The sequence below is a fragment of the Mytilus trossulus genome, chromosome 6 (genome assembly GCF_036588685.1).
Source record: "Mytilus trossulus isolate FHL-02 chromosome 6, PNRI_Mtr1.1.1.hap1, whole genome shotgun sequence".
In the NCBI taxonomy this organism is placed as follows: domain Eukaryota; kingdom Metazoa; phylum Mollusca; class Bivalvia; order Mytilida; family Mytilidae; genus Mytilus; species Mytilus trossulus.
In genome coordinates, this window is record NC_086378.1 from 32,606,785 (window position 1) to 32,619,774 (window position 12,990).

The 12,990-nt window shown below is 29.6% G+C and overlaps 1 protein-coding gene across 17 annotated transcripts in view; it reads right to left on the reverse strand.

Moving 5' to 3' along the window:
- Positions 1-12,990, reverse strand: part of LOC134721140 (early endosome antigen 1-like) — a 79,705-nt gene that overhangs the window by 4,086 nt on the left and 62,629 nt on the right. For 15 of the 17 annotated variants that reach the window (XM_063583920.1, XM_063583929.1, XM_063583924.1 and 12 more), the window contains 14 exons: positions 9,006-9,341; positions 8,429-8,596; positions 7,719-7,886; positions 7,119-7,202; positions 6,605-6,772; positions 5,861-5,944; positions 5,034-5,201; positions 4,510-4,682; positions 3,742-3,816; positions 3,436-3,529; positions 2,888-2,958; positions 2,262-2,364; positions 1,549-1,731; positions 362-391 (listed from right to left, as the gene is read on the reverse strand). In XM_063583920.1, coding sequence (XP_063439990.1) covers positions 362-391; positions 1,549-1,731; positions 2,262-2,364; positions 2,888-2,958; positions 3,436-3,529; positions 3,742-3,816; positions 4,510-4,682; positions 5,034-5,201; positions 5,861-5,944; positions 6,605-6,772; positions 7,119-7,202; positions 7,719-7,886; positions 8,429-8,596; positions 9,006-9,341 — 1,905 coding nt within the window. The remainder of the gene's footprint in view (positions 1-361; positions 392-1,548; positions 1,732-2,261; positions 2,365-2,887; positions 2,959-3,435; positions 3,530-3,741; positions 3,817-4,509; positions 4,683-5,033; positions 5,202-5,860; positions 5,945-6,604; positions 6,773-7,118; positions 7,203-7,718; positions 7,887-8,428; positions 8,597-9,005; positions 9,342-12,990) is intronic. The other 2 variants (XM_063583931.1, XM_063583922.1) reach the window with 1 other exon arrangement.

Below are 12,990 nucleotides of genomic sequence, written 5' to 3' on the forward strand. Positions count from 1 at the left end.
CCAATAACAGAGAATGAAGAAGAATAAATGACTTTGATAATTAAGATATTAAAGACAAGTCTAGAAACTTAGCTGTACAAAGCAATGTTAAAATAACTAAATGTTAATGTTCTTATATTAAATAGTTATCCAAGTGTGTATGAAAAAGATTAGTGCATTGTTAGAAATGAAAACATTATTTTTTTCTTCAGAAAAGGCTTAAATATCACAGTATAAACAGTTCTCATTTATATGTATAATTGTATTTAAGATAAAGCTACAAATAAAAGCATCTATTCTGTGATAAAGTAAATGAGTAAAAGGAAACTAATCTAAAGACTATGTAATGTCTGGGTAATACAAGAGTTGTGTCCCTTGTTACCTTATCAATATCTACATCAGTGGACCCCATCTGAAAAGTGTACTTTTTATCAACATATCAGTTTTAATGGTATGATTTCATAATACAACGCTTCATCTCATATTCTATGTAAGTTGTTCCTCAAATCAAGTTAAAACTTAAAATCTAGCATCAGCATACAGATACATCATATAAACTCTTTCATAGCTCCCACTAATAAATATCCAGATATCAACATGTCTAAAATGACATTAAATTACAGGAATAAACTTGTTCCAAGGTTTCTTTGAAATGATATTTAACCCATTGCTTTCCTATTGTAGCTTGTTAGTTTTGAATACCATTTATACACCTTAAGAAATTTTCCTATGCTTCAAGACTTCTTAAGAAAGATCTTTGCAAACAAAATTCAGATCCATAAACTACTGCCATGAGGGGGTTCAGGTAGCCTATGTTTCACACAAAGGATTTAAAGTTATAACTAGCACTCTAAAACATATTAAATGAAGCAAACGACTTGTGTTACGTTGCAAATCAATTATTATTCTACCAAAAAATAAAACAAGAGAATATCAACACTGAAGAATGATTCCAAGTCCACAAATATTCACAAATCTGTTAAATAAGCAATTTCTATTTGCAGGAAATAAATGTTTGTGGACTTAAAAGTTTTGAATATGAATAATAAAGTTTTAAATATGATTTCACAAATGAATGATAATATGTAGTATGAATTACTGAAACCCCAATGTAAACATATAAACTATATAAGATCTGAAACCAGAAATCCCTGTACATTATTTGTCTTAACCCTTTTATTACTGTTAGTTGACTTTCACCCTAAGACACTCAAAGCTTACTAATGGGACTCTAGGACCTGCTGGACTAACACATGGACACGATGGTGACCGCCTATGGCCAAGTCTTGCCGGCCGGTTCTATTATTTGTGTATAATATACATACAAGTTTTAGAAATTTGGCACAGAAAAGGTATTATTGCTATGACAACATTTTCTATAGTTTACTCTTTGATATAATTTCTGTGTCCATTGACCTCTGTTGAAATTTAGCTGAAATTTTTTCATTTGTAATAACTGTTTTTAAATATGGCTTTTAATACAAATGGCTCAAGAAGAAGAGAGAACAAAAAAAGTGCAAAATAAAAATGATAACAAAATCTAGTTTACAAAATCTTTTTTATACATACTGGTTTTTCCTTTAAAGGTGAACTGTTTTCTATATGTAAATGCCTTCGAGCCTCCATCTGAGATTTTAAACTGTTAATTGTTTGTTCTTTACTTTCTATTTGAAGTTCTAAGGTTTGTCTAGAGTGTATTTCTCTGTCTAAATCATTCCTTAATCGCTGATTTTCCTTTTGTAATGAACTCATCTGAAATGAAAATAACAAATAATACTTTAATAAACAGTATTAAATATATATTTTAGATATACATTTCAAAATATCTGATCATGATAATGTTGGAATCTTTTCAAAACTACAAGAACAAGTACTTTATATACTGGAGTCAAAAACTTACTGCAAATTAAAAACAAAATTCAGACATTTCATCTTTCAAACCCTGGTTTGTAAAACTCCAAACACAAAAAAAACTTCAAATAATTTTTTGAAATATATAAGGAAAAATTGAATATGACGTTTACTTATGTCCATGCATTGTAAAATAAATTCACTGTGTAAAAAGTATGCTCATGACCATCAAAGAAAATTCAATAGTGAATTATTCCTGAAGAATTTGAATCCTTATTTTGAAAATTTTACTAAAAAATTATGCAAACCTGTGAATAACATATCAAGATCAAAGAAATTAGGAGTTGTTTCCCCTTAACACTGTATATCTGCTTAAAAAAAAGCTGATAACCCTATGATAAAGGTACGATTTATTCTTGACTTTCTAGTACCTGTTGGTTAAGTTGTTGTATATTGTCCACATTAATCTTCAATCGACTATGTAAATCTTCAATTGTTGCTACTTTAGCTTGTAGTTCATGGTCCTGGTCACTTCTATATAACAAGAGAAAAAAAAATTAATATATATCTTTAATTTTTATTCTTTTTAAATGTTATAATATATAGACTATAATCTTTTTTATGTATATTGTTAGCACAAACATTTCAGTGAACTTAATTTATTCAATATCCTTTTATTTATTTTCTCATATAATTACATTATAAAGGAATTGATGTTTAAGATCACTCTCTTATGGAGGACTTGTGTTTGTCTTGGGAAAACAATCATTGGAATGAAAATAGCCAACAATGCTATCATATCTTGATATTATATTTGAAGCTATTTTTTCAACTGTAAATAATGAAATTTGATTGTGAGCAGTTGCTTTAATAATTCTTTGACTATTGTTTGGTTTTTATGCACTGTACATTTCAGCTTCTTACTTTCTTTTTGAATTTACAAATATCATGCACAAAAATAAACCAACAACTTTTCTCTTTTTACTTCCTCAAACTTTTCCAATGAAATTAAATCATGTTTCACAAAACTGTACAGTAGAATGAAGAAGAAACTTACGCATTATCTTCAAGACGATTTCTAAGTTGATTTAATACTACTTGTTGGTGTGCTGAATGATTCTGTAATGCCTGATAAAATATAAACAAAACAAATCAATTAGTTTTTTTATATTTAGACAAATGAACTTTTCTTGTGTCTTATATAGATAAGACCCGATTGTTTTCCTGTTTGAATGGTTTTGCACTGATCATTTTTAAGGCTCTTCATAGTTTGCTGTTTGGTGAGAGCTGTGTTGAAGGCTGTACTTTGACCTATAATGGTTTACTTTTGCATATTATATATATATCTATTTGGTGATTGAAAGAGGTATTTGAGGAACTGATATTAAGAACTGATTATATATGGAAGATCAATCTACTTTTACACATGACAAAATAAATAAATGTTTATAGAACTCCAATTCTTTCAAACATGGTTTAGCCAAATTTCATTTAACACATTAATCCTGGTCTCCAACCACTGTATAACTAAAACAATGAATTATACAGAATTGATAATAATTTAGCAATGAAAGGGAAGTATTTCCATCATAAATGTTTAATTACCTTAAATTTGTCAGACTCATCTCTCCTTTCTTCTAATTCAATCTTTGCTTTATTGCTGAATTTCTGTAATTTGGTAACTTGTTCTAAAAGTTGCCTGAAAAACAAAACAAATTATAAAATGGCAGTTCTAAATAATATCAGGTTATTTACTGTATCCCTCCCTACTCACCATTAAAAACTTAACAAATTCTGGTGGATAAATATCAAAATACTGAGATATTGAATATTAATGATACAATGTAACTGAAATGCTCTTGTTTTTTCTACTATTTGGATAAAAATGACTAAAAAATATATAATTCTTACTCTTTTTCAGCAGTGAGAGTCATAATGGCTTTACTCTGTTCTCGGATCTTCTTTCCAAGTTTCTCATTGGCAAGTCTAGTAAAAGATAAATATAGGTATAAAAATAAAAATATCCACTATAGCTATAGTTAGCAGATTTAAACACTATCAAAGATTCACATACGATTCAATAATAAATACATATGCTAAATTCTAATGTACAGTATAAAAGCCTATTTCAAACTAAAAAGTAGTTTTTGCAATCATATTTTAACATCAATTATTCTATAAAGTCATTAACTCTATGTGTATTTAACCCTGTTGAATTGCTTAATCGTATATAGTTTATAAATAGCCTGGATACATGTACATTGCATAGAGCCAGAATGCCATAATACTTTTAGATGTTGTTTATCATTGGTTTTCTCTCATATGGTTGTTCCAGTGTAAAATTTAATTTCTCTTGATTTCTCATAAATTTCTTTTTTGTGTGTTTGTTGGTTTACATAAACTGACAGCAAAATTAAAATAATGAAGCTCCCAAGGGGCAATCAAAACACAATATGACAGACATTACCATTACCCAAAAAGAAAACCTTTAAACATCCACAAAATTAATCAAATTCTAAAAAATGTAGAAACACAAATCTCACACGAGAATCCAGGTTATCTGGAAGGATACTCAGTTCCTGCTCTACCAATGAAATGTCAAGAAGCATATGACAAGGACAAACTCTCAGAAATAATTCAAAATATATTGATACTTCCCCATTGTACAGGAAAACTTACTTTTGTTCCTGAACCCAGGTATTGACATTCTGAACAACTAGTTCACTCTCCTTGTGAAGCCTGTCTCCATTTGACCTTGATTCTTCAAGGGCAACTCTCAGGCCTTGGATTTCATCATTTGCACTCCTGTAGTTGTGGTTCATTAACTCTAGTTGGTTCCTCATATTTTCACTCTGTTAAACAAAATTCATATAGCATTTGAAAAATATGCATTATTCAGACAAAAGGGTTTCACATAAAAAAAAAAAATAGGAACATTTGTAGGTATCAATACTGATGCCATTTTTAATTGACCATTCAATCTATGTGTTAATGAATAATTGACAGCCTGTGCATATAACAATTAAAAGTCATTAGGAAAACAACTCATGGTTTAACTCTTATTTGCTAATGAATACTTAAGAAATTATAAAAGTAAAGAGAAAAAAATTGATAGTGTAAGAAAAACCATACTAGATTTCAAAACACCTTATTTACATTTAAACATTTTAAAAATTATTTTTTTCATACAATTAAATACTGACCTCATCTAACTTAGCTTTATATTTCTCTTGTATGTTACTAAGTTCTACTTTATACACCACTAATTCCTCCTCCTTAGCGGAGAACTCCTGTAGGCTCTGTCTATGTTTATCCTGACTGTTCAACAACTCCTGTTGGGTTTCCGAAAGTTTCATATCCATGTTCTGAAGCTAAAAGAGAAATAAAAGTTGACAATATATAATTAAAAGTGCAATTTTTACAACATTTTTTATGGGTTAAGTTTATACAAGAAACAAGAAATTAAGTGTACAATTTTTTTAAAGTTCGCAAGAAAACTTCTGCAAAACCATGAAATAAAATAATTATAAAAAAAATACAAATTTGTTCTCAATCAACAAGATTAAAACTGTAATGAACACTGAGCATTACAATCCACCAGATTCAACCTGTAATCAACACCAAATATCATAATGTTCCAATGAAATCACTACACTTTTCTCAGTTTTTTACTTCATAATAGTGTTAATAAAGTTGCATAAATAAATAGGAAAAGATTTTTTTTTTATTTCTATTGCAATTTGCCGGAAAAACAATTATAAAGCATATTTCCCTTTATCTGCATCTTAAAAAAGATCTATGACTTATAATTAGCTAACCTTACAAACTACTTCAGGTTGTAAATCATATGACCTTTGACCTATATTTGAATTATTTGACTTAGACCATGCCTTTATCGAAAACATGCCTGATTTCTATAATTCTATGACATAAGAATTGATGAGGCTATAATTCTGTGACATAAGAATTGATGAAGCTATAATTCTATGACATAAGAATTAATGAAGCTATAATTATTGATTTAATTTACCTCATCTTCAGATGCTCGGTTTATTTCCTGCAGTTTCCTCAGCTCGTTTGTCATTGATCTCATCTTTTCTTCATATTCACGGAGCTGTAACAAGAAAGTCCATAAATTGTAAGATTTAAATCTATTGATGCACAGGAAATAACTGTTATATTACATCATAGCTTGGATTTTAGAAACAGATTTCACTGTTATAGAATCAATAATCAATAAACTCATTTCCTTTTTATGCCGAGATTTTCATTTTGTTTTCATGTACAGTTTGAAAGATGACAACTTTAAGCCCTTACATACCTGTACAAAATCATTGGCAGCCAATATATATTTAAATATAATTGACATAAAATTAAGAATGGAAATGGGGAATGTATCAAAGAGACAACAACCCGACCATAGAAAAAACAACAGCAGAAGGTCACCAACAGGTCTTCAATGTAACGAGAAATTCCTGCACCCGGTGCATGCTTACAGCTTATTAGGACAATGATTCTATGATTTCATTATCATTTGTTGGATACCAATTTTTGTGGATTACATGGTTACCTGGGAACAACAAATTCCGATGTACAACAAATAATAAATCTTTTATAAAAATTTGAACAGAACTTTGACAACATCAAATATCCATGAAAATGAAGAAAAAAGAGTTTTCTTCAAACAACTAAAATTAGTACCCACGAAGAAAAAAAGAATTTAAAGTAATAAACTTTTTTCTCAGAATTATTTTAAACTCGTCATCATAAGTACCTCTTCGGTGATTGCCATGTTTTGTTGCTGAGATTTGTGGAGATCAGTTTTGAGTGCTGCCAACTGTCTGGAATTCTCTGACAACTGATCCATGGATTCCTTGTGATGACCTTGAACTGTGGTTAATTGAACTTTGAGGTCATGTGTTCTCTGTTCCTGGTCCATTAACTGTAAAAAATTTAAAACATGAAAATAGAAGACAATCATTTCTACATTTAATACTGTGTAGTATCAGATTACATAATTTCTACTGCTAGATGATTAATTCCAAAAAGTTCCATAACTCTAGAACAAGGATTGAAAATCTTTAAAGTGGAAGAGTCTACTTTATTTTGCTATATCTCAAGAAAATAACAAAGCATAAAATTTGGTCCAAGCAATCATTAATAATCATACAAAATTTAAATAATATGGAAGATTTACTAAAATAGTATACACTTGTTCAAAAAATTTCCTTCAAGTAGGATCATACATGTGCGTTTTTTTTACACGTGTAACTATGATGATAACTTACATCAGCATGTGCCCTCCTATACTGTTCTTGTGTTTTCTCATATTCAGCCTGAATCTGTGCCAATGTTTCCTCATATCTTTCAATCTGTAATTCATAAATAATCATTACTTTTAGGGCAAAAAAATCAGTATTAGAGTGGACATGTATAAGGCAATACATCTGTATGACTCCAAGTTAGTCAGGTAACCAGATACTGCTGTTACTCAACCATCAACTGAAATCTATGCAGGGTATCAAGCATGTCAAGTAAAAGTATTCAATACTTTTTTTGCTTGATTGTTTTGTGTATATATCTCCACTAGTATAGCATCAACCATTTTAAATTCTGCTGCTGATATACCTTGAAATTGTTTGGCAAAGCAATAAGACTAGAACGTCACTCAAACAGCTACAACCAGACAGATAAGGGATTTTTTCTTTGTAACTAATCTACCATTATGATGAAATTAAATTCCTGTTAATTTTTTACGAACTATTTTCCAAACATTTTATTGTCCTAAATATGCATATCTACTGCTGGGTGATAAGCACCAATCAATTAATCAATCCAGTATAATAACAAATTTGTAAATTCACTGTGTTCTAGATTTTGACCCCTACCTCTTGTGCATGGTGATGACTCTGTTTCTGAGCAGTCTGTAAGTTCATCTTAGCGACCCTCAGCTGTCCTTCCCTCTCTGCTAACTCCTCCTTTAATGCCCTTTGTCTCTGCTGTAATGACTCAATTTCCCCTCTAAGCTTGCTGATTAAATCATCTTTTTCTTTAATCTGTAAAGTATAAAATAATCAGGTAAACAATGGAAGTCTGTTATTTCGTTGTCTGAAATGCTCATATCTTTTCATATTACTGTATTCTTTTCTTTTTCATTTAAAAGTTTACTTCATAAAATTTGCCCCTGTATACCTTTTAATTAAGACAGTGTCTATCAAATAATAATTATAGGAATACAGTCAATACACTTTGGTATAAACCAATGATTCTACAAGTGCTTTCTAAAACAATATATACCAAAATTACAGCATAACATATTCAAGTTTCAACCAGGTTTTCTTGAAACTGGTATATTTTATCTGAACAAATGCAGGTGTTGACATAGTCCTTAGCTTTAACATATTTGACTGATTCAAACATGCATTTCTCCTTTATCATTTTGTTTTCTATGCCGCTTTTGATAGTCTTATAAAACTGACCAATTTAGGAAATTTATTTTTTACATCTGAATGATATGTGCTGATATAATTTCAAAATTCTTCCTATACTGATTGGTTAATTCAAAAAGGACTATTTTACATTTTGGAGTCTGACTTACATGGTTAGTCAGGTCCTGGACGGATTTGTTATAGTTGTCAATGTCTTCTTGTAGATCAGAATTGATTTTCTTGGCCTGATTATATTGCCTGGCAGTTTCTTGGTGACGTTCTCGTTCAGCTCTCAATTCTTGTTGTAGCTGAGTTAAAATCTGATCTTGTTGTTCAACCTAATAAGGATAAATTATAGTCAATTCATGTATTTTAAGTCAATTTTATGCTCTTCAACTTTGTACTAGTTTGGCTTCATTACTATTTTGATCAGAGCGTCACTGGTGAGTCTTATGACACATGTCTGGTGTATTAAATTATAATCCTGGTACCTTTTATCACTCTCCATATTAAAATAAGAATCCTGGGTAATTTTTTAATCTATTTTAATATTGACTTCTATTTTAGACCAATACCTCAAAGAAAAACATAATATGAAATAAAGTATATGAATAATTTTGTTTATATAAGTGTATTCTTACAATTCAAATTTGCAATGTTTAAAATCCATAAATGCATTTCCCTAGATGTAAATATTTTGATTTTTTAAGCAGGGTAAACACTATAGTTTTGTTAGAGTAAACAAACCTGTTCTGATAACATCTTCTCCTGTTCCCTAGATCCCTCCAACTCCACCTCTAACTTATGAGCCTGTTGTTTATACGCCATTCCCTCTTGGACAGTAGCATGGTGCTCTTCTTTGACCTTCACCATGTCTTTACGTAACTTATCAATAATGGTTTTCTGCTCAATGATTTCTTCTTCGAAACTTGTGCTACGTTCCCGTAGCGTCTTAACTTCCATCTGTAACTTCCTGTTGACCTGTTCATGACGGACGACCTCGGTCACACGCTGGCTAAGTTGGTCTTGAGTGGTCTGTAGAGATTGTTCCATCAACATCAACTTCTCTTCATGATGTGCCAACTGAATATAGCAATATTGAATTTATCAGTAATAGTCATATAGTAATAAATATAAGAAGATGTGGTATGAATGCCAGTGAGACAACTCTCCATCAAAGTCACCATGTGTAAAGAGTAAACAATTATGGGTAAAAATATGGCCTGCTACACTACACCTTGGCTAACAAAGAACAGTCAGATATAAATGGCCTATGCATGCATTAAAAATTTCATGGGACCTGTCAAAATACATAGTTGAGAGTATAAAAACTAAAATATAAATTACAAAATAAAGATTTAGTAGTTGAAAGATTCTAGTTGAATACAGACTGCTTTTGTTTGCTAAGCTTTGAGTGGTCACCCAAAAGAATAGAGCGATTTTATAGTAATGTTGAGCTTAAACTTTCACTGATTTTCAATGCTTTCAACTTAAGTTGAAGTACCCCACTTTTATATACTTAACCCCTGTTTAATTATTTTACCAATGCATTGTTATACTTTCTGATGAAATTTCACTGCTTTGGTATATTTTCTATCTACACTGAGATTTCTTACTTTCTTACATCCTACTTTTTGATATTACATTTTAACACTTTGAGTGGGTCTTTTTTATTTCCATATATATTGATAATAACTATCTTGACCCATGGTGATACAGATAGTTTTCATTTTCTAGTCTGCCCTTATTATCGTTTTTTACATCAATTATTCATGAAACAAATTTGTTTGAACATCCCTTTAAATCTATCTGTGTTCTAAATGTGTTGTAATTAAAAATAATCAATTCTAATTCTCTTTCAAATAACGCTTAATTTCTGTAATTTTCTGTCAATTTCTAAGGATGCTATCAATTTCTGATCAATTTCAAAGTATGCTATCATTCTCTGATCTATAATTTGTGAACATAAAACATGTAATAACAAGATACAAATTTCTTTTTAAAGTGATTTTATCTTTCTGAAGATTGAATCTTTTAAGCAGATATCTAATTAATCTATTTTAAACACACAAAAAAACATATTGTTCAATTAAACTTTACAAAAATTTGTTTCCTATTTTAGAATTAAATACCAGATTAAGGTGGTATGGGTGTCTTCCTCCATCTTGGATTGTAAAAAACAGTGAATTAAAAGAACCAATTTATAAGAATATAACTTTTAAATATTAATATTTTTGCAAAAATTGATTATTTTTGTTTGTTTTTTATTTTTTTTAAATTGCCATTTTAAGTGGAGGTAACTCTAAAATAGTGCATTTTCTGAAGGATACTACATTGAATTTTCCTATTTTGTATTTTAGCCGGAAAAAACTCACGGTGACCCTATCTTTTCTCTTTTCTCTTGAAATTCTCAAAGCATTGTCTAAAAACTATCTTTTCCTTAAGTATTTAACAATTCTATCATTTTGTTTAGTTTCTAACCACAAAATGGTGTTTTTTCCTGTATAATCCATACAAAATGTGTCATTTTGTCGCGTCCTGTAGCTTGAGAAAATGCGTGGTGACCTATCATTTTTATTATATATTTCAACATATATCAATAGATACTACGTTTTGGCAAAGTATAAACAAATTCTATCATTTTTATTTTAGACTCCCATACCACCTTAAAGTGTCAAATATAGTTTTACTGAGATATAAACTGCAAAGTTAAAGTTTAAAAAAACAACCAAAAAAATGGATAATTTATCTATTTTTAAAGAATTAAATAGCAAATTAAAATGTCTGAAAAAAACTGCTTCCATAAGAATTAAAAAGTTAAAAGAAAATGTAAAATAAAACTCTTATTCCAATTATAGCTTATAATTCAAACCAGACAATAAGATCTTTTATTTTATAATTTGGTATCTTTTGTATCTGTATATTATATTTTTTCAGCAACTTACTTATCTAAAGAAACTTTAATCCACAAAAAAAAGAATACATGCTTAATCATTTTTATTAAATTTGAGAATCTTTTCCTTGACATGTTGAAAAATTCAATAAATGGTCAACTAATGAATTACGAAATCTAGATTATAGCTTGATAAAAGATATGAAAACACCTTTAGAGTTCCGGTTATTTGCATAGCCTATTTGTCAGACGAAATTATGCAATAAAGCGGAGTATGCTTATATCCGAAATGACAAATTACGGAGTCAAATGCCATCGATAGTGCAGATCAGCAAAGAAGAAAGATCGATGTACGTCCATAGTCCACTTACAACATAATGAATGCTTATTTATTCTAATAAAAGTTATTTGTCTACTGTCATACATTTTATTTCATTGTGTATTCTTTCAATTAAGTTTATAAACACATTTTGTTTTTGTTTATTTATGTACCGACTTTTCCTTTACCTGAGATACGATAATAAAATTGTTCTAAAAATAGATTTGTTTCTATGACCCGGATGTACAAATTAAATTGTTACGCTTTGTTTAAAACAAACTGTTTAACAATACTACACAGTTTATAATCATTGTAAACAATAATTGTGTAATGAACTGCCTTTGATATTCAGTATTTACCAATTACACAGTGATGTGACACTGTTACTTTAACACCGCTAGTTTCGTTTATGCAAAGCAGTTAACAGGTGATGGGGCCATGCACGGGTTATTTGCTGGACACGAGTGTTGAAAGTGAGAAAATATAATAATCAGAAGTTAATTTTCTTTTAGAAAAATATTAAAAGGGAAAGATTGATGTATAAATGTATTAAATTCTTCAACCATATATAAATGCCCTGTAATATTTAACATAAATGTAGATCACCCAAGCTGAATTACGAAATTACACATTGGATAATGATCGATAATTAGCAGGCGTTAATGTTTTAAAAATTCACCCAAAATATAATCTATGAACAATGTTTGAAATCCAATCAATAATTAACACCTTTTGAGATAGAAGATCATAGAATGGTTGTGTTTTTACAACAATCAGCTGATTGACATTTTTATGACCTCGAGGCTTAAAATAGAATATGGGAAACTTTACCTGTGTACACATCGAGGCCTTTTCTATAATCATATAAACACGAAAGATACTGTTTTAAAACTTTATTTGAATAACACACAAGTAAATGTGAAATAATAATGAAAATTATGATGCATTCAAGAAAAATATACTTACCAAATTGCCGTTTCCGGTCAAAAATCTCGTCAGTTTTAACTGAGCATATCTAGCTGGCGATTATTTTCTATGCAATAAACCGAAATGCCACTTGTAAGGCTATGCATATAACCGGACAATTTAACATTAGGTTAATGGGAAATGGTTTTGTGCAGGAGAAAAGTATGCAATTAACCGAATTATGCTATTAAGCGGTATGCAATTAAGTGGAATCGACTGTACTCTTAAGACCGCTAAAAAATCAAGAATAAATACATTCTGATGAATAGAAGTGGTAAAGTTATAATTTTGTATCAATTTTTAATGATATTTCTGCCTTTTTTGCAAGAGTTATCTCCCTTTTCAATGCAAATCTCCATAGGAATTTTAAATGGTGATTTTTTTAGTCTTCCTCAAGTAAGATTTTATGGGACTTTTTTCTGTGTATATTTGGGGTATAATCCTAAAGATTAAAACTTTAAAATCTTCTGTTGCAATTACTTTCTGGTAAGGGTCAAATTTATGCTAGATTGACTGGACTATTTATATATATATAAGAACCATCAGTGTATTTA